General features: G+C 46.7%; 1 protein-coding gene across 1 annotated transcript; it reads right to left on the bottom strand.

Moving 5' to 3' along the window:
* Nucleotides 1–1,542: 1,542 nt before the first annotated feature.
* On the bottom strand, nucleotides 1,543–23,589 carry TGFBI (transforming growth factor beta induced). The gene is made up of 17 exons (XM_058815217.1): nucleotides 23,341–23,589; nucleotides 19,043–19,141; nucleotides 12,612–12,676; nucleotides 11,478–11,635; nucleotides 10,374–10,538; nucleotides 9,521–9,667; nucleotides 8,686–8,827; nucleotides 7,911–8,123; nucleotides 7,635–7,772; nucleotides 7,250–7,395; nucleotides 6,951–7,087; nucleotides 6,310–6,440; nucleotides 4,298–4,422; nucleotides 3,294–3,396; nucleotides 3,016–3,095; nucleotides 2,314–2,338; nucleotides 1,543–2,149 (listed from the first exon to the last, which is right to left on the bottom strand). Exons 1-17 carry the CDS (start codon nucleotides 23,448–23,450, stop codon nucleotides 2,097–2,099), a joined length of 2,037 nt encoding a protein of 678 aa, XP_058671200.1. The 5' UTR covers nucleotides 23,451–23,589; the 3' UTR covers nucleotides 1,543–2,096.
* Nucleotides 23,590–23,878: the final 289 nt, after the last annotated feature.

The following is a 23,878-nucleotide window of genomic DNA, read 5'->3' as shown; positions in this document are numbered from 1 at the left end:
GCACTTGGGGGCTGCTGCTGGCACCCACAGCAGCTCAGAGCATGGAACAGGCAGCAGGAGTGAGGCAGGGAGCACTGCCAAGGGACCAGGGAGAATAAGAAGAGAGCAAAAAGGGAATTGGATTGAAAGGACAATGCACCTCCATCTACTGGAAACTGCTGGGACTCATAAACCTCCAAAAGCAAGCCTAGCAAAACCAGGCCACACAAAAAGCACAAAGGAGATCATCACCCCATCACCACACATCCTAACATCTGCCCAGGAGCCATGGAGTGAAAAGCCAGGGCTGTATTTCCAGGAGATGCAAACTCAGTTTTCTCAGTTGTCTCAGCATATGGGGCTGCTCGTGGTTATTATGCTCATCTAAGCAGTTTTCCCTACTTGTCTACTTAAGTATCTTCATTTTGTAATGAAACAATTAGTCACCAAGTCAGATGCCAAGAAACTATAAACAAGGGGCACTCACCTAGATGAGGAGCAGACCAACTTTCCACCCTTCCAAGTTGTGAGGACTTTATATCTCTCAATTATGAAGCATCAAGGAAGAGAAAATAAACCAGAGCCGGTTTGACATGGCTTTCCCTCTCTCAGGCTTTGGAAGGAACAGTCATTAGTTTAACAGGAAGAAGCTGAGCCTCCCCCAAAATCCAATGCCCTGATACATTGGATTTACAACAGATACAGCTCTTCTGCCTTGGGCTGCTGGGATTAGGTGGCTGGAAGTGTTCCTCCTCAGCCTGAAATACCAGGGCTGCATCATGCCAGAAAAATAACAAAGAAAAATGAGGCAGGGTGGGGCAAGGGGTAGTGAGGAAGAGAAATAAAAGAAGAGCTAAAAGAGGAGCTGAGTATTTTTCACACATTTGAGTTATGCAGATGACTCTGGGCAGGTGGGATCTCAGTTTGGGCTTTTAATAGAAGGAGAACTATCAGGGTATTTCTCTGCCAGAGCAAGCAAAACAATCTTGAGTGGTTTGTGTTCTGCACTTGACACCCTCTTTCTCTTTTCTCTTTTTTGGGTTTCATGTGGATTTCACCGAGGTAATAACGACCAGGGAGTGAATCTGAAGCCAGATGGGGAGTGAATGTGGCACTGAGCTCCAGCTGCCAGCAAAGGTGGCTGGGAGGATGTGCATGGCTAAGGATAACTATAACTATAACTATATAACTGTAACTATAACTATAACTATAACTATAACTAACTGTCCCTGTGCTCCTTGGACAGTGACAGTGACTGCCCATGAAAGCACCAGCACAAAATGATGCCAGGCCAGGATCAGAGAGGAGAAATGCTCTGCCCTTCCACTCAAGTAACTATTAGGCCTATCAATGTTGATCCAGCCAAATGTGATTCCCCTCCTTCCCAGTGCTCAGGTTTGATCACCTGCTGCCATCAGGCAATTCAAACCAAGCAAAAACCCAACCAAGCACTGTCATCACTTTTTATATTTATATTTTTGATTTTATATTTAATTTTTATTAAAAAACAACCATTATTAAAAATGAATCATTTACTGGAAGGCTTCAGCCAGGGAGAACTGTCATTTCAAATCTCATGAACAAAATGCAGCACAGTTATAACCATAGGCACAAAAAAGATCCCAGTTAAAAAAAAAAAAAAAGAGAATACTTCAAACCATAGCTTATAACTATGCAATTGTCTCAATGTCAATAGAGAGAATTTTGTTAAAAGCCCGCAGATCAGAATTTCATGAAAGACTTTTAAAATCCAAGGGAAGAAGGAAGGACATGCTTGTTTAAAAAAATAAAAGGTCCTTGGATGTACCTATCAAGCCCAAAAAATTGAAAGTTGGTGAATAATTTTATTTAAAAAAGAAACAAAAATGAAACAAAACAAACAAAAACCCTTAAAACATTTCCTTGTTCTGGGAACTTCAAAGTCAAAACCACATAAAAAATGGTCTTAAAATATATACATATATATGGCTTTTCGTTTTTCCTATCTGTTTCTTTGCAAACAAAAATAAATTTAAGGGTGGCATTTGGTTTTTAAAAACGGTTCTGTGTCCTTCTCCTCAGCTGTCAGCTGGAGTGGGTGGGATGGAGGCACTGACTGGTGGCTGCTCACGACGGGCTCAGAATCCCCCCGAGTTCTTCATCCTGGCCAGTATCCGGGAGTACACAGGGGCTGCCGGGAGAAAAGCAGGCTGGGTGGGTGACACAGAGCATCCCCCTGCCCCTCTCCCCCCAGCCATGCCACATCTTGCCCAGAGCAAGAGAACAGGAGAAACCTCTCTTTAAGGGATGGGGGACACAATGGAAATCAGAGATGAGCTGGAGAAGTTGGTTTACCTAGTCGAGGATTCCTCTGAGAAACCTGCATGGAAAGAAAGCACAGGGTTTGCATAAATTCAACTAATCTCCAACAGTCACAGGAACAGTTTGTGTGTCAATACAGTTATCCTTGGTCCCCAACACCTATGGATGGATGGCTCTTCATTACTGAAAGCTGATATATAATAGTGTCATGCCAAAGTTACATTCTCAATGTGCTGCAAACTGAAGCTTTGTGTTGCAAAATTATTATTATTTATATATAATATAATTAAAATTATACATAATATTATATGTATTATATATAATATAATTATATATTATATTATACATTATATAATATATAATATATAATATATAATATATAATATATAATATATAATATATAATATATAATATATAATACATAATACATAATATATAATATAATGTAATATATACTATATTATATATAGTATATTATATATAGTATATATTTAAGATATATATTAAAATTAATATATTATTATTTCTTATAATTAATAATTACATAAATACTAATTAATTATTATTTCTTATAATTTCTTACTAAATCATGCAAGAAGAGAGGATGGATCATTCCATGGAGCACATACACTCACTTTCCTTGCAAGTCAGCATATGAATGTGACATGATTTTCCAATAATTATTACCAAAATGTGATTTCAGCAGTTTCACAGTGAGCAGTTTTTCCCTTTTACCTTGGATAATGCAGATGCCTGTTTGAAGATTTCTAGTGCAGGATCTGCAGGCTCATCACCTCTTTCTTGTGGCCTTGAAGCTAAGGGTGAGACATTGAGAGCATTGAAATACTTGCCCGAGCATGCAGGCTTCTTCCTTCCACTATTTTCTGCTGAAAATCCCACTACAGACTAATCTCTCCTCACCAAACTGAAGCAATTGCCCCATGTCCCCAATCCCTCCCAAAGCAGTTTTGCTGTAACAAGGTTGCTCTGGACATTTCTCACCATGGACCTACCCTGTGGCTGTAAGACAGAATTCACAGCATAAATGACACCATTTGTGGCCATGATATCACTTTCAGCAACAGGCTCCTTGTTGATATGTATTATGTTGTTCTTCTGTTCAGTAAAAGAAAGAAATAAAAATGTAGAAGGTGAGAATCTGCTGTCATTTCCAATGGTATTAAAAAAAAATTCACTTTGCATTCATTCATTTACTGGATGGTTGAAGGCATTTTCATTCCTCTTGCCAATTAAGGAGAATATAAAGACAAATTATAGCCTGAGCAGTTTGTCCTGGAATGGCTGGCAGGCTTTGGACTTCCTCAGTGCAGCTGGCTGGGAGTGCTGTCCCATGGCAGCAGAGCACATCCACCAGCACCCTGCCAGGGGATGGCTGTGGGGATGGCATCAGGAGAGGGCAGAGCAGGACTGGACATGGGAAAAGCCCAGGGTGCACGTTGGCCAGTTCAACGCACCTGGAAACACAGTCCCTTCCATTTTTTTCTTCCCATTGTGTTTTCTTATGAATAGAGTGGGCCATGATTGCTTACTTTCTGAAATGATTTTTTTCCTCAACAGAGGATCCTACGTTCCCTAATGTAGTGTAGAGTTTTTGAAATGAAATTATATATCTAAATAAACTCTGCTGTGCTAAGGGAGCCCATGCAGAGATCATTTTCATTACACAAAAAGATATGTTAACTGAACAAGCTATTCATCTCATTTATTTATGCTTTTTCCCCCCATGACTCAGGATTAAATTTATAGCAGCTCCTGGAAATCATTTACATCTGGTCTTCTGGGGAGAAAGCTGAAGCAAACCACATTTCATTCTTCCAGCTGGTTGAACTGAACAATGGCAACAGTCCTTCTACTACAGCCCAGAAAACACTGGTGGGACCGTGGAGATGCTCCCACAGAATCCAAGTGAGCACAGACATGAGCTGTGGTCCATGACATGGATAACCAAACCCTGGACAGCCCTGCTGAGCACAGAATGCCATCTGGGGTGACTCACCATGCTGACTTCCAGCTTGTCTCCCTGCATGGATTTCAGCCTCACCAGGGCAGTGACCGCGCCGCTCACCAGGATCTCGTCAGCCACGTGGAACTTGAGGATGTTGGCAAGCTCCTTGGCATTACCTGGGGGAAGAACAACTTTACAGCTGCAAATCAGCACCAGCACTTGCTTCCCATGTTTCATGCGCTGGAATGGAATTACTTGGAAAACACCATAATTTCCTGGAAGTGTGAAGAAACAATGTAAAGTTGTTTCTTCAAACAATTAACACCAAAACCAAAAAGCAGGCAGAAGGACCTGATTAGGGCACTGAGGCCATTCCTGCTGGAGCAGGTCAGGTTCCCAAATCCAGAAGGACACTCTCCCAATGTCCTTGGTACCTACCAAGCCTGCGCTACACATGAATTCTCTCTCTCTTGGGTTTTCATCCCTCATTCTCTCACTGTGCCAAGTGAGAACCTGCTTCTCAGAATGAACCTGCTTCTCTTGCTGCTTTCACTTCCCAAGGAAGTCTGCGATGGGGTGGGTAAAGACCCATGTGAAATAAGGAAGCAGATAGGGCATTCTGGTATTTTCAAATGCCACCAAGGCCAAGTGTCACTTGGCAACAATCCTCACAGCTGGGTAGGAAGGGGAAAAGTGCAGGAGAAGTGACACTAATATCTCATGGACTGATACCACCCCACTGAGTCTCAGACAGCTGTGCTTTGAAACAGATTTTGGGAAGATGAAGTGCTTTCCCAGCACCACCTATTTTCCAGAAGAGGTGGTGACATGCTCAGCTTGGGCCAGTGGCACTTCTCCATCTTCTCATTCAGAGGACACAGGGTCACTGGCAAGCCCCATAGACAGACAGACAGACAGACAGACAGAGTCATTGTCAGCTAGTCACTGTCAGCTACAGGCAGCTAGTGCAAAGGTGGCCTCCAGCCACAGCTCCCTCAGCAAGGGGGATTTTTTCTTTCAATTCTTTCAAAGATTGTATGCAAGATTTTTTCCTTTATGGTTTTCCTTAGATTGGCTACAGCTCACTCTGCACACCCTCACCAGCACCACCTCCTCATCAGAGGCATAAGCTAAACATTTGTGTGAGAAAAGAACATCTCAAGTGTCTGCATCTGGGAATCTTCATTCCTGCAGCCATTTACAATGGCTGCAAAACACTTCTGAAATATTTATATGTTAAGCATAAGACTAGAGTGATATTACTGGTTCCTCATCCCTGCACTTAAAAGGATAACCAGCTACCATGGGTAGATGCTTCCCAAATTATGATGTCAATGTTTGGCTGGGATTTAATGACAAGACATTACATTCAAATACCTGACATTGTTTCCAGCCACAACCAGTTTTCAACATGAACAAAATAAAAGACCATGCTGCTTATCCAGAAGGGAGTAATTAAACATTCCCGTGCTTTTTTCCACACCCAGCCTGCATGCCATTGCTTTTCAGGATACTGGTCTTTGTCTGAGCTAGAATGGTTCATTGTTGGCTTCCCAGGATTAGACAGGAACTCCTGCTTTGTCCATGTACATGGAGAAGGAGAAACAGCCCCAGCCTTTTATTACTTAAATTTCATACAGTGTAACTTGAGGCTGTATGTGGATTCTGTCTTCTCTTTGCAAAACTTACTGCAGACACCCTGATCCTGCATTGTCAAGAGTCACATTCTCATTCTTTCCTCCTTGAAAAAGGCAGAGGTTCTTTTAGAAATATCTGGGAGTTATCTCACTTACACCACCAGTACAGCCAAATTAAGTCACAGTGAGCTTGTGACACACACTACAAACATGTTTTCCAAGAACACAGGCAGTATAAACCCCACTTGGGGAATTCAGCGCCACTCTCTGCATCCTCAGCTTCTGCTCATACAACTCCACTGGGTAGGAAGCTCATCCTTCCAACAGACAAAGAATGAGATTTAACAGAGAAACTTGGCCATTCCTCCCGGTGTCACAGCAGTCCCACACAGCAGCTCATCACCCAAGTGTTGTGGAGATGCTCACCCAGCAGTTTGTTGAGCTCCCCCTGGGGCATGGCTTGGAAAGCTTCGTTTGTGGGAGCGAACACCGTGAAGGTTCCCGGCCTGTTGAGGTTCTCTGTCAGCCCTGCAGACTGGATTGCAGCCACCAAGGTACTGCAAAGCAAACAGGCATCAAATGCTTCACTGCACAACACTTCACTGCTCAGCTGTGTGCTGAGCTCAAGGGAGAGCTGGGGAGTTACAATGTGAAATCCTGCAGGGGTGCAGTAAATCAAATAGCCACAATGGTGATTAGGGAGGAAACGAGCTCGAGGGGTTCAACCAGAACATCTGAGAAGGGCAAGTCAACCTGGAAGTGCTGACTCCATGGGGACCAGATGCTCTGGGGAGTCAGAGAGGTCTGGCTACAGTGGATCTGATGGGCAGACATAGCCTCAGAGCCAGATTCTTGTGGTATTAAGGGAACCACTGACTCTTGGCTCACAGTTGACTGAGGGTTATTTGAAGTTTCCGACCCTATAATTTAGAGAGACCATGGTTTTGGATGATCTTTCTATGCTAGAAAAACATATACATTGTCATGACTATGACCCATAATAAATAGAAACTGCTTTGGCAGCTGTTCTGATTTTAAGTGGCTCTTGGGAAGAGCAGAAAGGTCACCTGAAGCGATGGTCTGCCTTGAGAACATCCATCACTGAGCCAGTTGGAGGAGTCAACATTTTGTCCACACTAAAGAGGGTCCCAAACCTCCCCCTCTTGTCATGGGCAGCAATGCAGGCGTTTTCAATGCAAAGGTTCTGCAAACACAATCACAGAAAAGAAGACTTCATTAGAGTGCTTCCAAAGAGAGATGTTGGTGCTTTCCACAATGCTCATTTCCCCTTTTTACACAATTGCTGTAGCATCAGACCCTGAGCATCCCCCAGCCCCGAGGAGCACAGCACACAGCAGGGACTCACATTGCGGTACACAAAAACCCTCAGCTCCTTGTCTCCCAGAGTCTGCAGCTTCTGTCCATGATACAGATATTTAGAGGAGAGCTGGTCTTTAACAATGTGGTTCAGAAGCAAGTTTCTCATGTTGCTGTCAATAACAGGGAGTCCATCTGCAGCAAAAAGTGTGGAAAGAACCAGTGATTCACTTAAAATGGATATAGAGCCACTAAAAACCATTCAAATACAGAGCATTATCCACATCAGTTTTAAATTGTAAACCTGGATGCCACTGCCTCGGGGCATTGGAGAGAGGATTTGCATACTTGTGCACTGAAATCTGCCTGAAAACTGTTTGAAGAAGATCTGTGGCCCAAAGTGATGGAAGAAAGGGATTTAATCCCTGCTTTACCTTTGAACACATTATTCACTGGGGCAAGGAGGGTCACTCGCTCACTGCCAGTTAGATGAGAACTGAGCCCAGCTTGTCTGAAAAGGTCTGTAGACTTGGAAACTTCAGATTCTTGTGCCAACTCAAACACAGTCTTAGCTGAAAAGAAAAGCAACACATAGTAACCTTGTATTAAAGGTTATCCACTCATCGCTGTGCCCTCTAAATCCAGGATTTCCTTGGCAAAATAGACAAAAGAAAGGCAGCAGAAAGAACGCTGCAGAGAGGCAGCAGTACCTGAGTCTGGGATCAGCAGCTCATTTACAAAATGCACCACGCCGTTGGTTGCCAGGACATCCTTGTTGGCAATGATGGGCTTCCCGTTGAGGGTCAGCTCCTCCCCACTGCAGCCCACGTCCAGGGTGGCTCCTTCCAGGGTCTCCATGGTCAGGCCAGCAATGATGGCCTCAGCACACATGGCTGACTTCAGGATGTGATGGTTCAGCAGGTCTGTGAGAGAGGAGAGCGCATGAGAGAGCTGCAAAAACCAGCTATGAAAGTGCTGCAGCTTTCAGGGATGCTGTTCCACAACCGGGGTGTACTCCATAAAATGCAGTCATTTTAAATTGAGCTGATTTCAATTCCACAGCCTGTGAAATAAAATGCCTAAAAAGAGTCACGTTTTATACATTTTTGCCAATTTCAAAAGGCTTCATGTGGGTATTTGACTCACTTGTCAGGGGAAGTTACATCGATTAGATTTTACTTTTCTTGCATCTTGCTGGATCAATAGAAATCACCACTGCAAAAAGAGCTAAAAGAAAACTCAGAAAAGGGACTGTTTCAGCTCCCTCATCCATATCTGGATGGCACTCCTGCTATGTCTACACACATCTACAACCAAAGGGAGCTGGGCTGTCCAGTTAAAAAAGATGGACTCTGTCACATCTGTTTACTGCAGCTGCTGTCAGAGTGAATCAAGGAGCTGTTGACTTGTCCTTGAGAAAAAAAATTTAGAAGAACTGAAGAACACTCTTGAGGCTCTCAATGGCCCCAGTGAACAAGCACTCACCCCTCAGGGCCTCGGGGTCTCCCAGGATCCTGTTCAGAGTTTCTCGTGGGATCTTCTCAAAGGCCTCGTTGGTGGGAGCCAGCAGTGTGTACTGCCCTTCGCTCTCCAGCAGGCTGCTGAGGTCAGATGCAGCCACAGCAGTCTTCACAGGAACAAGGAGAGAGGGAAAAACACATTCAGCCAGAGTACAGAGGTCAGAAACTTTGTCCAGGCACACACTAAGGGCCAGACTTATTAAGGCTTTTATAATTTCAGAGGACTTACAAAAAAATCCTGAATAGCTTCATTCAGCACTTTGGTCCCTTTAAAAATTTGACCCAGCCCCACAGTTCTCTGGTGTTCCAGAAATTTGAGTACAAGAGCCCTTTTTTTGGCAAGACTGAGAGCTATTTTGAATACCCAGATATGCCTGGAAAGGCTCACAGTGCTTCCAGTGAATAATTCCAATCAGAACCCACATCTGGCTAACTGCAAATCCTCTGTGTGTTTTCCTTAATTTGGCAAACACCAAGGCAAATAAAGCAGGACATATCAAATTGGGACAGTTAATATCTCCTAAGGCTGAGACTCCCCTACAAGAGTCAGGAGACAGACTCAGTCTCTGTTTTCTGAGCAGCCAGGGAAGGTGACAATTATTGTCATAAACCCTATTTGCACTGATAGCAAAAGATCTCTTCCTAAATTAAAAGGATTTGTACAAAATCCTTGTACATTGGTACAAGGATTTCATCAGCAGTTCCTGGGTCACAGCCCAAGACACTGGCAAAGCTCTTCAGGACAATTTTTTGGGGGTGGGATGCCTGAGCATCTTTAAGGAGAGCTGGAGTTGACTGACCCGAAGGGTTTCCAGGCTGTCCTCAGTCTCAATGATCTGCTGGATGGTGTTGGTGGTGGTGGCGATGACCTTGTCGATGACATGAACCACCCCATTGGTGGCGTGGTGGTCAGCTTTCAGCAGCCTGGCACAGTTCACTGTCACAATCTGCACAGGGAGAGACCCACGGGTGTTACAGGCAATAAAACCACTAAAACCAGAAGGTAAAGTGCTGCTTTTCTATCTCTATTTCAAATGCAGTGAGCACTTTATTGAGTTGGCAAGAGCAGGAGCTGTATTTCCTTAAAATATTCTACTTTATTTTCCTTAAATTTTCCGTAAAATTTTCCACCAAAAGTGAGAATGTTCTGTCAAGAATGTTTGAAGTATTTCAAGTTTAAAGAGCTTTGAAAATCATCAGTGGTTTTGTCTACCCTCAAGACTAAGAAAATAAGCCAGAACCAATACTTGGGCAAGCAGAGTTACACAGCAGCGCGGGCTGCAACAGCATGGAGGAAAACATCTGTTTAAAAATATCATTTTCAGACTCCTTCATAGTATGTATCTTAAATCAAAAGCTGTCAACCTCAGCATTACAGAGTCCTGGAGGTCCCAGGACAGTGTAGGAGCTGCAAGGCAGCTGGAAAGCAAGCCTGCTGTGGGTAGGTTTAATATGAGGAAGAACTTCTTCTCTGCAGGTGAGCATGCACTGGAACATGTCCTGAGGTGTCCCTCACTGGGAACATCCATGACCATGTGGACACAAGCTTGTGCCATATGCTCAGGGCTGACCCTGCCTGGGCAGGGAGGCTGGGCCAGGTGAGCCACTGTGGTCCCTTCAGCCCGAGCCAGTGTAAGCCTGTGAATGCCTTACCCCGTTGGGATAGTGGTGGATCTGGATGGGCAGGTTCTGGTACATGGAGTTGAGGGTGGTGCCGTGTTTCAGATCATCTGTGAGCACCCGTTTGTCCACCATGTGGTAGCGGAGGGCGTTGAGCAGCTCAATGTTAACGTTGCTCACCAAGGAGTCCAGGGTCTCCTGAAAATCAGAAAAATCAATTTTTCAGTACTGAGTGCAATTAGGCATCTGCTAGAGAGCACCAGGAGGTCTGGCTGCTCCCAAGGGGCTCCCAAGGTGGGGGTGTGGGCATGAATATTAAGCGATTCATTCAGCCTCATGCCATTTGTGTAAATTAAAAGCTCAACTTTCTCAAATCTTTATCTTTTGCCTTACAAAAGCAGCCAAGAGCTCTTAACACCCAGTCCTTGGCACACAAAGGGATGACTGCAGTCCAGAGTGCACTTTCATTGCATTGAAATGAGCAATAAGACAAAAGGGCCACTGACAAATACATTAAAAGACCTTTCCCAATAGCATCATCCCTGCAAGGGGCTCTGCTGGGGCATTTGGGACAGAGTCTTGGCAGTGGAGAGACCCATAAATAGCCCCCTCTCCCTGCCCTAGTAGTTGTTCTTGTTCACAGAGATGCTCAGCTAGGGTGGGAGCAGCAGCAGGACAGCAGTGACCACCTCAGGAGTGGAATATCACAAGGGAAAATCAAAATGAATGTAAAGGAAATGTATATCTAATTGAGCATGGGACACAGTCATGTGGGAATTACTGAGGCTCCAGCCTGGCTATTTGTACAAATTAAGAACAACCAGAATGGCAATGCAAGGGTCAACAACAAATCTGGTAAGGGATGGGAAGGTTCTTGCTGCAGGTCTCAGTTCAATCTCTAATGGTAACAGGCAGGGAAAACTGAATGAGGGGATTTTGTACATCCACATCTCTCTGGTGATGGGATCCTTCAGAAGCAAAGCTCTGGAGCTGATGGAGCAGTATAATGAAAACCCTCCTGGAAATCCACAGTCCTCCCTCTATCAGTGCTATGCCTATCCTGCCAGACCCCTGCAGAGCTGCATCTCCACTAGGGAAAAACCAGAGGAAGAGGAGGAAGCAGAGGGATTATCTTACAGCAGACAAGGATGCCCAGGCCTCGTTACTGGGAGCAAAAATTGTGAAACTTCCAGGCCCTTCGATCTCTGGCCTCAGGTTGGAGCGGTCGGAGTAGAGCTGTGTGGTGGCAGAGCCAACCACTCCCAGGGTTTCATAGATGTTGGAAAGCGGCAGAGCTGAAAGAAGAGAAGGTTAAGTTCCCAAAAACATCATTCCTCCTTCTGGCTGAATTAAAGCATAGCTAGTAAGAACCCTGGGAAATTAAGCATACTAGGGGATTGGTGTGTGTTCAATAATTAGATAATAAACAATCACAGCCTGACAGCTTCACCCTCAATTACAGCAGTGTAATCCAGGATCTACTGTATTCTTGGAAGTTTGAATGGATTTATTCTGGGTTTATACAAGTGTGATTTAGGCAAGCAAAGATATTGATTGCTTTCACCCAATCCTGTTTGTACTCAGGCTTTTGGAATTTGGTGTTGGACACTGCTGGTCTCAGTGTCCATTGCCCATGTGGCTAACTTGGAGCCATCAGACTTTTATGGAAGGAAGTGTTCTGAAAGCAAAAGCAGAATATGGCTTTCTTCAATAAATCCAGTTTATTCCCCCCCAATATCAACTGTATTTTCTCCTAAATAAAACTTTGCTAACCCCATGATAGCCAAAATGTTCAAGGCCAGGTTGGATGGGGCTTGGAGTAACCTGGTCTAGTGGAAGGTGTCCCTGCCCATGGCAGGGGGCTGGAACCAAATGATCTCTGAAGTTCCTTCCAGTACAAACCACTCTATGAATCTATGAAAATGAAAAGGAGCAGAGATTGGCAGAGCTGTCCTTACTCTGTCATTCCCCTGAACTGAATTTCCAGCACAGATATATGACTTGCTGGAATAAGTAGGTCCCTATGGCCTCCCCATGCTCGATTAAGTTCAATTACATCCAAGGTTCTGAGTTGTCTGGAACATTTAGCATGCTTTGGAGCTGATCTGACTCTTGGCTGGTGCTCCACCGAGCCCATTTTGGACTTGTTCGTGGCAATATTGTGCAGAAATTGCAAAAATCAAATCCACTTTGAGCAATTTTCTAACATTTCCCTTTACTAGGCAGCTGTATCATTTTAAGAAGTCTAAAAAATGTCAAACATGTTTTTACCAGCTGGGCAGCCTTTTTCTCCAGGAACTTTTTCATATCCAGGACAGCACTCATAACTGATTACTCTGCAATAAGAGATGGATACAGCAGATTAACCAGCAGTGTCTCACAGCTTTTTCTCTATTTTATATAATTCTGGGTCCATCTATGTTGGGGATGTTTCCAAGCAGACTCTTCATTAGAAATACAGACTTCAACAAAAGACTAACCACACTTCTATCTTCGTCAGGGCTGCATGTTGCCAATTTCTCCACAGAACAAAAGAAGGCACATTTCTTTTCAAAAATACACTTTCCAGGAGACTTTATACAAGCAGTGGATGGAAACTGATCTCACAGTTCCAACAGGACTGCCAGTGCTGGTTCATCTGGGCACATTTCCCATGGGATTTGGGATCTCCTCAGCTGACTGCTGCTGTCACATCTCATCACTGCTCCACTGTGGCTGTTGGACCAAACCAGCCAAGCATTTCCCTCTCATTTCACCCTCTTTCTGTCCACCACCACCGATTATTTGCTTACTTATAGGCAAAACACACAATACAGACCTGGAGGGAAACACACAATACAGACCTGTTCTCAGATATGTGCATTGGCACGAGGACTTGGGAAAAGCCCTGCAAGGAGAAATTCCACCCTGAAGAGGTGGGATGTGCGTCCCTAGGCAGCACCACAGCTCAGCTGCGTCCCTGTGAGCAGCCTCAGAGCAGCATTTCTTTCTGCCTGGCAGCACTGTCCCCCTGTAAAACCAAAGGGGTCAGAGGCACCACCCCAGGCTGCTCATTTGCAGACCCTAAATAAGCAAGAGCTGCCTGAAAACTGCATCCATCATCCGCAGCTCAATGGGAAACAATCATCTGATTCTCAAAGGTGGCCATTTGAGGGAACATGGCTTGATATTAAGATTGATAAGAAAAAAAGAAAAAAGTAAAAATCAATCCAGAAGTTGCCTGCTCATTTTTCCCAGGGGATTCTTCCACCTACTGCTCTGTGCTTGGTGTGAAAGTAACAAGGCCACCTGATTGATGGGCTGAGAGAGCCAGGGCATAGGTGTTCCTCCCAAGCACAAGCATTTCCTCTGTGCTCCCAGCTGAATTTGAGACAAGTAGGATGCTGTGCTGCTGAGGGTCAGCAAACTCTCTCAAAGAGAGAGGAAAATCCTCCAGCTTCAGATATTTGTCATCATTTTAACAACCAGTAGAAATGCCTGAGGTTTAATAGGGAATTCTTCAGGGTAATTAAGAGCCAGAAAGTGAAACAAATACCTGCTTTTGTGTGACAGAAGCAAATAAATTCTGTGTCACAGTTTCCTAAGAGAATTACAAACCAAACCCAGACTGATTGTCTAGACATTATATATTCCATGTGGGAAAGAGTTTGCCTAAAGCAATCCCTTCCTTTGACTACTGGAGATCCTAACACCCTGCTGCTCTGCTCTCCCAGCCCCCCTGTCTCGTGTTCATTGGAAACACACACTTTCTTCCCCCACCACTTCCCTCCCCTACCTCCAATTTTCCTTTTTTCACCCTAGAAACTAAATCCAGTCTAGACAGTTCCCTTGGTTCAGACCCGTAATCAAAGATGAAGAGCTGATTAAAGAGAAATCATTCCAAAGTGCTGACAAAGGCTTTAAAAGCTTTGCTTACAGATCAATTGGAGATTAATGAGCTGCTCCAAAGGGGCAGGACATGGATGCACAGCCTGTGGCACAGTGGCTCAGAGTGCCAGGAGGGGAGGGTACTGGCAAGGGATGCAAATACCTGGTCAAATGTCCCTGCCTATGGTAGGAGGGGTGGAACTGGATGGTGCTTGAAGCCCCTTCCCAGCCAAACCATTCTGTGATTCCATGACTGCGCCTCCTGCTTTTCACTGGGCTTGCGGGCATCTCCAGCAGCAAGGGAAGCTCATGGCAAGAAGCACCAGGGCAGAAACGGGGCCAGCTCCACATGGGAAGGGCCTCCCTCAAGTCCCCTGTCTCACTCTCCCACTGAAGGTGGCCCTCAGCATCCCCTGGTGTGTGTCTGGCACCCTCAGCATCCTCTGGTGTGTGTCTGGCACCCTCAGCATCCCCTGGTGTGTGTCTGGCACCCTCAGCATCCTCTGGTGTGTGTCTGGCACCCTCAGCATCCCCTGGTGTGTGCCTGGCACCCTCAGCATCCCCTGGTGTGTGCCTGGCACCCTCAGCATTCCCTGGTGTGTGCCTGGCACCCTCAGCGTCCCCTGGTGTGTGTCTGGCACATCACCATCCTGAGCTCTGGCAAACCTCTGCAAGGACCCAGGTGAACACAAAGGTGCTCAGCCAAGGGCTGGCACCTGCAAGGAGTCAGAGATGAGGGTTATAAAACAGCTTCAGGTATTTGGCATTGGAGCCAGAGATGAGGGTTATAAAACAGCTTCAGGTATTTGGCATTGGAACCAGAGATGAGGGTTATAAAACAGCTTCGGCTTCAGGCATTTGGCCTCCCATGGCTGCTGGAGCAGGTGGAAACACAAGCCCACCCAGCCCACCCATGGGCACCACTGAAGGGGCTGCTCAGGGTGACCCCAGGGCATGTCCCCAGTGGTCCTGCAGCCAGCTGCAGCCCCCAGAGAGGAGCAGCAGAGCCTGGCTGAAGGATGCTCAGTGCTGCTTTCCCCCCCACATCCATGGGGCAGGGAGGCTGCTCTTGGCACATCCTGCTCCAGTGGGTCAGAGCCTCATTCTGCTGCCCAGGGAGGAGAACTTCCCTTGAGCACCTCCAGGCACTGCTGCACACTGTGGGCTCTGCACAAAACCCTTTGGAACTGCCCAGTCCATCCCTGTTCCTGCTGCCTGCACCGTGGGCTCCACTGGCACTGCCCTCACACAGAGAGCATTTGTCATCCACTCTGCAATGCCTCAACCACAATTTCCTGACCTCCTCAATGAGTGATTTCAAGTCAAATCTATAGTTTTTTAGCCTCTGGCTTTGAATGTCTATTTATGTCTGCCTGCAGAAGAAAGCTCCTTCAGTTTAGGCTTTTATTAGTCATTGTTCCACTGCTGTTGCATTCTTAGGAGCTGAAATTAAATTTAAAGTGCATTTTTCAAGGTAATAAAAATAAGCTTAGGCATATATTAGTGAAAAAAGATCCATTTGTAATAATTTCCTGTAATAAAGCCCGTATGTTTTGTTTTTGTAAAATAAGTGCCAGTATTTTTTTTCTAAACTGAGGTTGTCTTCATTCTCAAGACAAAACAGTGTGTGGGGATGTGTTCCATTACAACCCCAGTTCTGGAAGAAGGAGTCCAGTGCACAAGGGAAGGAGAAAAATATAAATACAAAGGCAAAATGATGACAATATAATCTGAATGCTGCTGTCTTTGACTTTGGAATAACCAGCAGTGGAAAGTTACCTAATTACCAAAACAATTCTGTCTCAGCGCTCCTTGAAATCAAAGCAGTGTCAGACTTCTTGCCAACTATCTTATCTCACTTCATCAGCAAAGATAAAAACTCTACATAAATCCTCTACCTAATTTCCCTGTAACTGTGTGAGCCAATACTTCAGCAGAGAAAAACAAACTAAAAAAAAAAAAAAAAAAAAAAGAAGAAGAAGCAGATAAAGAGGTAGAACTCTTCATCTGTGGTTTCCAGGCTGGCTCTCCTTGCTGCTGCAGTGACTCTGAGCCTGCCAGTGCAGGATGTGGTCCTTGCACAGGAGTGAAGCTGTGCTGCAGGAGTGCAGAACTGCTCTGCCCCCCTTGCTGAGGGATGGATTTCTCTGCTCACAGCCAGCTCTGCAGGAGCTCAGCTTTGCTGCCCAGCAGTTCCTGCTCTCTCACTGAGCTCCCTCCCACCACCGGTGTGAAAAGGTGCTCAGAGCAGGAAAAGGAAAGAAACCAAAGCAGCCAAACCCATCTTCCTAGAGCCAGGGATTTTCACCTGCAGCACACAAACAGCTTGTGGCACCAGTGACCCTTGGAGCAATTACAGAGGAAAACAGCCAGGTGAAATGTGAAGTAGATGAGATGGCTCAAGTGTCTCCTCCCCGGGACTGCTGCTCTCAGGTGGGAAAAACCTTTCAGGAGGAGGAGAAAATGGCCATGCTGACCATGCTCATGCAGCTCCACCATCCCCCAGTGCTGATTAGGGATCCCCCTGCCTGTGAGAGGAGCACCCACACAGCTTTAGGAGGAGACTGCTGACCACAGATCCCACACAAAGGCTGGATCCACCCAGTTATGATAAATGTGCCAAATCCTGATTTTTTTTCCTAGGATTTCAGGGTATTCTCAAAACATGTCATGGACCAGCTCAGCCCAACAGGAGGGGCCAGTTTGGAGGTTCATGCTGAGCACCATCAGCTGTGCCCACTTGATCTCCTGGGCTTTGACACCTGAACATGGCACAGCATCAAACTCCTGACACTGCTGTAGGAATTTGACTGCTACAGCACAATGCATCCTGTCCTTTACAACCCCAATGACTCCTGATTGCTTCCATATGCCAGGCACACCATGTCCAGTGGGAGCCATCACATGCAAACATTTGTAATCAGAGCTGTCCCAGGGTCCCCTGGAAACTCTGAGTCAAGGCACGTGTCTTTTGTTCTGCACCAGCCCTGCTGAAGGAGAGAGCAGGGCCCAGGCTCAGGAATGACTGGGAGGAGAGAAGACAATAACACCCATTGTGGGGATGATGTAAAGCAAAGAATAGTGAGCAAATTCTGGGGATAATGGAAAGATTACCTCATAGGTTAACAGGCAGGTTAATGGTCTGTGTGCTTTTCTCTCAGTGATGCATCACTGGGTGAGACACTTGGGTAAAAGCAGAGAAAATGAGGTAGAAGGGTTCACCCCAAATGAAAGAGTTCTCCTCAAATGAAATCATGAAATGCTGCCAGATGCCAGTTATTCCACCTCCTCCTGGAGATAAGTGCATGAGTTTGTCTGTGCCAAACACAGCTGCACTCTTGGTTTATGTAAGGTTAGCTTCTCTCTTGCTTCAGAGCTAAAGAAATCCATGGCTGGACTGCTTTGCCTTTCAGTGACCAGAGCAGCAAAGCCCTCCCACATCCACAGCTGAGTTGTGTTTTCTTTGGAGACACACTGAGCTGCTCTGTTATCAGCAAAGGCAATGATGAGACCATATTGCTGTGCCATAACCTTGTCCACGTCATGTCAAGAAGCACCATTATTCAGCCAAGATGACAGCCTGAACTCTAACCACCCAAGCTAAGCCTTCCCAAAATTCTGTTTGTAGAATTGAGGGGAGGGGATCTGGTTGCTTGTTTTTACAATATTGCCTCTCCTTTTTTTTTCTGAAAAGAAATTGGACATAAGGAAAGCAATGGTACATGCACAGTACATGGTACAGGCAGCAATACATCCTCCTGAAGTACAGACTTTTCCTCCTTAGGTCAAATTCATGTGAAGCACAATGAAAAGCCAAAAGCTGTGCACAGCCATGACTCCAGGTTTGCTTCCCTCCTCCCCACACCAACAGCACACATGCATCCTGACACCCAGGTGTCACAAACCAATGATGGCAACACAAATCTGCAGTGAAGAACAGCATGTTGCTATAGATCTAATCACCATTTACACTGAGCCATAAGGGAAACAAATGAGATTATTTTTCCTCTCTGTTCTTGACCCTGCAGGTCCAGCATGAGACTGGCCCAGAGTCTGATCCCACAGCCAGGACTGCTCAGGGAATCTCTGCACTGCCCTGGGTGTTGGGATGGTCCATGCTGTGGGCCAGCAAGGGACTCCAAAAGCCCAGCCTGGACTACAGCAAGGAAAAGATTCTCTGCTCCTGCTCTGCTGCCTGGCGGATAGTCAAGCATGCACAGCCTTAATTATCCGCTGACTGCATCTTCCAAAAGAATGTCCGAGGCTGCTCATACAGATTCTTCATGCAACAGCTACTTGAATATTATTGTTTGCAATGTTAGACCGTGGAATTGACCTGCAAGTGTGATTAACTTTCCTGGTGGAGTCAGAGAGTGCTGGCTAAAGCTGACACCTCTTTCTTTTTATTTGTTTTCCCTTCCAAAGCAAACAGATGGAGATGAATTTTACATTCTCTCCAATATCCATCAGCTCTGGGCTGCATTTTTTCCCCCTTTTTTATTTCTCAAATTTAGGCAGCATTGAGCCTATCATGGAGACAGTACTAGAAAACATCTGGCCCACACTTCATTACAGCACAGAGAGCTATATAAGTATATATAGAAATGCAATTAGAATAAACCATCAGGGTTCATGTTTACGTGGCACTTTTCATTCTTAACATCAAAGTGTTTTAGAAAAACAAATATTTCTTAGGGGGTAAAAAGCTCACACAATTTTTAAACCGGACACAACGTGACACACACACCATGGGCTCTGACATCCCAAATCTTTCATCTGCTTCTGCCACCCAGCTCCCACCTCCACAAGGGGGTCTTTGGCACCCAGGGACTTACGTGGACTTCCCACAGATCTTCCTCTGGTACCACTGCTTGCAGTTGGTGAAATATTTCCTGTTGGTGCCGATCAGCTTCTGCACCGCGCACACGTTGGGGCTGCAGGGAACAGAGAGAACAGGGTCCTGTCAGCCTCCCCCTGCCAATGCTGACCCCCAGCACGGAGCCAGAGCCCACCTGACAGAGCCTGAAGAGCCCTGCTGGGATGGCTGGGGAGGAAACCTTGAGAGCTGCAAGTCAACTTGCTCGATTCAGCCCTACAATGACTGTCATGAAGTGGAGGAAGCAGAGAAAGAGATCTCCCGACTCTGCCAGAGCATCTCTTTCTTCACTGAGTACAAATTCCTGACTCTTTTCCATGTTCCACCTCTCACCAAAATATAAAGAAATCAAGTGAAAATCCTTTGGTCAGAATTTCCATGGTGTACAGCTACTTGAAATTCAAAACTCAGCTAAAACCCGTGAAATTATGCAATAATACAAATCCTTGCAAAAGAAGCCATTATTTTATTATCTAGGACACTTAAAAAAACAATAGCAATAAAAAAACCCCAGATATTTATCAGCCTACAGACTTGCATCTAACCCAGAACTTTGGCTGTATGATAGACTCAGCAAATTATGGACATGAGGGTAAAAGGAGATGAATGAGGGGAAAAGGAGCAGTGGCACTGCCCTCCCCTGCTTCAACACACCAGATATGACAGCACAGATCAAGAGGGGCTGTACCAGCCCATAAGGTACCAAGAGCTCCTGCTCAGCCAGAAAACCTGCTGGTTGGTGTTCCATGTGTGAGCAACCCTGCTGAGAGCTGCCTGCAGCCCTGCAGCTTTCTAAGAAGTGGTATCACCGTGAGCAGAGATGTGGTTGGGCTGGAGCTGGGAGTTCCTTTGCTGCTGGTTTGGCCAGCACAGCATTTCCCTGCTCTGCCTGGCTCACCAGCTCTGTGGTTTGTGGCCAGCAGCCCCAGCCACGTGTGTAGGCAGAACATGGTCAGCACAAAAGATATGATTTATGGATCTGGGATGCAAGGCCATCAGCTGCCTCTGGGCTTGACCAGGGGTGCAGCAAATGCTCCAGCAAGCTGAGGGTGCTTAGCTCAGCTGAGGCTGGATTCCCAACACCACCACCACGTCCCAGTTGCAGCAGCATCACTACAAGTATGCACAGTACTGGCTGCCAAGCAGATGAAGGGAAAACAAATAATTAAGCAAAACACATAAATCATCACTTCAGCCTGTCAGAAGTGCTCTGTGCTGTCCAAGGCAGATTTTTCATTTGCACAAGCGAAACTCCCAATGGGGTCTGGAGATGCTCTTGTGAAGGTCCTGTTGCTGTGCTGAGGAGAACAGGCAGCAGCCTGTGTCCTGCTGTGTCTGAGCGAGGCGCTGCCCCCCAAAATGAACAAAGGCAGAGTCTGCAGCCCAACCACCAAGTCCTCCTGCGGCCGTGCTTGCTTTTCAGCGGCATCCCAGAGGGGCCAGGCTGCCATCATTAGCATGAATTAACCTGAGGGTCTCCTGGCTGCAGTGCCAGCCTCCGCGGGAGCCTGGCGTGCCTTCAATGAGCCTTTGTTGCTGCAGGGCCCTGCGGAGGCAGCATCCGACCCTGCGTGTCCCAGCACCTTCATCCTGCCCCGAGGGCAAAGAGAGGGACCTGGGGACACTCAGCTCATCATTCCCTCACTGCTGCCACATCCAGGAATGCTGGTTTGTTTCTTCATGAAAGGATTTCATTCAGTTTCCGTATGTAATGCAGGGAACAAGGAGCAAGAACCTACTGAAAAAAAGTTAGAAATCACAAAACCAATCTTTCAGCTGGTGCAAACTGGCCCAGACTCAGCGACTTCCAAGCCAAATCATCGCTTAGAGAGACGTCTGTGCTCTCTGACTCAGCCCACCTTGGCCACCCGGCCCTGCCGTGCCGAAATATGGTTCCAATTACATCGAAATTCCAAACCTTGCCTCGATTTTAGCATCTGGCTGACGGCAGTGGACAATCCCTCTAATATTCATCTTGACAAGCCTGGCTACTGAAGGACTTGTTTGATCACTTCCCCCACATCCCCAGGAGCAGCCTGCCAAGAAAACCCTTGTGCCTCCAGGACAGTTCTTCACTGCCTTGCTCCCAGCTCTGTGGGGCTGCTCCTCCCTCCCTGACTTATGGGGGAAAACTTTCCAGTTTTTGCTCAGTGTGGAAAAACCCCCGCTCGGGGCTGTGTTATCAATGATTCCTGCAGGCACGCTGTAGTAGCGGCTCCCTGCATTGCACGTCCTGGTTCCTTGCCCAGTCTGGCTTAAAATGAATTTGTCAACACTCTTCCCTCTCCTCGTTGGAGTTCATCACCTCTGCCATGCCGTTCCCAGCCAGCCACGCTGACTCCAGGATAAGACTGCCTATTGTTCTCCTTCAGCCAAAGCCTTTTGCTTGGCAGCAGCAGCTGGGAGCTGCTGGGGACAGGGGCAGCCCTTGGGAAGAGGCTGAGAAAAGCAGGACTTGATGCACAGATACCTGCAATGGCTGTGGCCATGGTGCTGCCCAGCATCACCTTGTGCCCACAGAGCTGGCTGGCTTTGGGAAGAGCACTCCTACGTTTTCATCTCTGAATGTTAATGTTCCTTATGCACTTTTCAGCTCCTCTCGCTGACTTGAGCTGGTTCATTTTAAAAAAAGTTAATTAAGACGTACAAGTTTTGCTGCGGAGCCAAGCTCTGCCTCCCAGCTCGCTCTGGGCTCAATGGGGGCATTGATGGTGTGGGGGATGCTCACAGCAAAGGGTGGCAGTCCTGCTTGCACATCCCTCTGGGGCTGCCTCCCGCAGGCAACACAACACACCCCACATCCATGTTTTTGGCTGGTTTTGTGCTGCTCTGTCTCTCTGGCACGTCATTAATCAATGCTCAAAATTCCGTGTATGTTCAAGAGTTAGCTTGGTAAAAATCACCCTCTCCGTCACAATGGGAGCAGTGAGCTAGGAGCTGTGGGCAGCTACACTGCGTTTATCTCAACTTAGATGGAAGTTCTGGCATTCCATTGTGTCTTCCAAGGCACCAGAGTCACATCTTACCCAGTGTCTCTGGTAATTGTGCAGGGTAAAAGCTTCTCCATGCAGAGATGAGTGCTCTGATTTACACCAGGACTGCCGTAACTCATTCAGCCTCAGCAAACTGCAATCTCAGGGCTATCAGCAGAACTATTTACTGAATTCCATATCACACAGAGATGGTGAACAAGATTCACTGTATTTCTACGTAAATCACTGCAATTCTGGCATTATTGACCTATTACAAATAAATATCAGCTCAGAATTTGCCTGTTGGGTTGTGTCCCTGGTCAGGCATACAAACAGCACATCCCTTGTCATAAATCCTGACCTAGATCCCTGCCAGAGAATGTATCAAATTGCAATATTTAAATCTTGGGAGTTTTTTTTATTTAAAGCATTTCATGACCCTGCTTCCAGCAACGCACTTAAACAGAAGCTTCAACTCAATCACTGTCACCATCCTGAGAGATGGAAGCCAGCTGAAAGGTCTTTCATCCTTTCACCATTCCTAATTCTTAACAAACTTTAAAAACAGTGGGAACAACTATTATCATTGGGTTAGTTTTCTGCCCATTAATGAACACTCAAAGTACTCACTCTATAACAGACTGTGTATCAAGCAAGACAGGTCTACATGCATTTTTCCATAGGCCTTATCTTGTAAGGTTTATGAATAGATTAAAGTGATTATTTATAAATAATTATTTATAAATCACTTTATAAAGTGATTATAGTGATTATTTTTGTCAAGAAAACTTCCAAGACTAACTGAGGTTTCCAGTCAAAGAGTAAGTTGGTGCTGACTCCACAGAGTCATTGAAGGGGCTTTTTTCTTACAAATTCATAAAAACGAGAATTCTTTCCACAAAATCTTTAATGGCTCAAAATCTAGGGACTTTTACCCCCTTTTTCCTTAACAGGGATAAACTGATAAAGAAGCATTAGAAGGTCTGAACTGACATCTGCAACACTAAGTTTGGTGATGGAAAGGGGGGAAAGTTACCGAAAGAGAAAAGGTTACCAGGGGATGAAAGAGAAGGAAACGAGAAAGAGAAAGAGTTACCTCTTCTCTTCCTCTTATAAAAAGAAGAGAAAGAAAGCCGTGGTTACCGAGAGAGCTCCGCACGGTGCCCGCACGGTGCCCGCACAAAGCCCCGGGGCGAGCCCGCACCGGGCGCATCCCCCGCGGGCCGGGAAACGCGGGGGAAAAAAGGGTTTAACAGAGATTCCCCCCCTCCCTGGCTCCCCTTACCCGTGCTGCCGGCCGCGGAGCCGGCTGTGCTGCAGGACCTGCTGGTACGGGGACTTGGCGGCGGCGGCGAGCCCGAGCGCCAGCAGCAGCAGCGGCAGCGGGCGCGCCATGGCCGGGAGCGCGACGGGACCGGCTCGGCACGGCACGGCTCGGCCTGGCTGGGCTGGGCTGGGCTGGGCTGGGCTAGGCTCGGCTCGGCACGGCTCGGCTCGGCACGGTCCGGCTAGGCTCAGCACGGCACGGCTCGGTTAGGCTCAGCACGGCACGGCTCGGCTAGGCTCAGCTCGGCACGGCACGGCACGGCACGGCTCAGCACGGCACGGCACGGCGGCAGCGAGCCCCGTTAAATGCGGCGGCGGAGCGGGGGCGGGAGCGGCCCCACGGGGGGAGCGGAGCCGCCCGGCCCGGCCCGGCCCGGCGGGAGGGGAGGGGAGAGGGGAGAGGGGCCGCCCCCCGGCAGGGGTATCCATCCGTCCCTCCGTCCCCCCTCTCATCCTCCGTCCGCCCGCACTTCGCTCCCTCCGTGCCCCGCAGAAGG

This window comes from Ammospiza caudacuta, chromosome 16 (assembly GCF_027887145.1).
Source record: "Ammospiza caudacuta isolate bAmmCau1 chromosome 16, bAmmCau1.pri, whole genome shotgun sequence".
Classification (NCBI taxonomy): domain Eukaryota; kingdom Metazoa; phylum Chordata; class Aves; order Passeriformes; family Passerellidae; genus Ammospiza; species Ammospiza caudacuta.
Note: the sequence above shows the minus strand (reverse complement) of the source record. Positions and strands in the feature narration are given on the sequence as shown.

Coding starts and splice junctions, on each gene's coding strand:
- TGFBI (XM_058815217.1), bottom strand. CDS start 23,450: ATGGCGCGCCCGCTGCCGCTGCTGCTGCTGGCGCTCGGGCTCGCCGCC. Junction 19,142..23,340: donor CTCCGCGGCCGGCAGCACGG/GTAAGGGGAGCC, acceptor TGTTCCCTGCAG/CCCCAACGTGTGCGCGGTGC. Junction 12,677..19,042: donor AAGATCTGTGGGAAGTCCAC/GTAAGTCCCTGG, acceptor CTCTTATTGCAG/AGTAATCAGTTATGAGTGCT.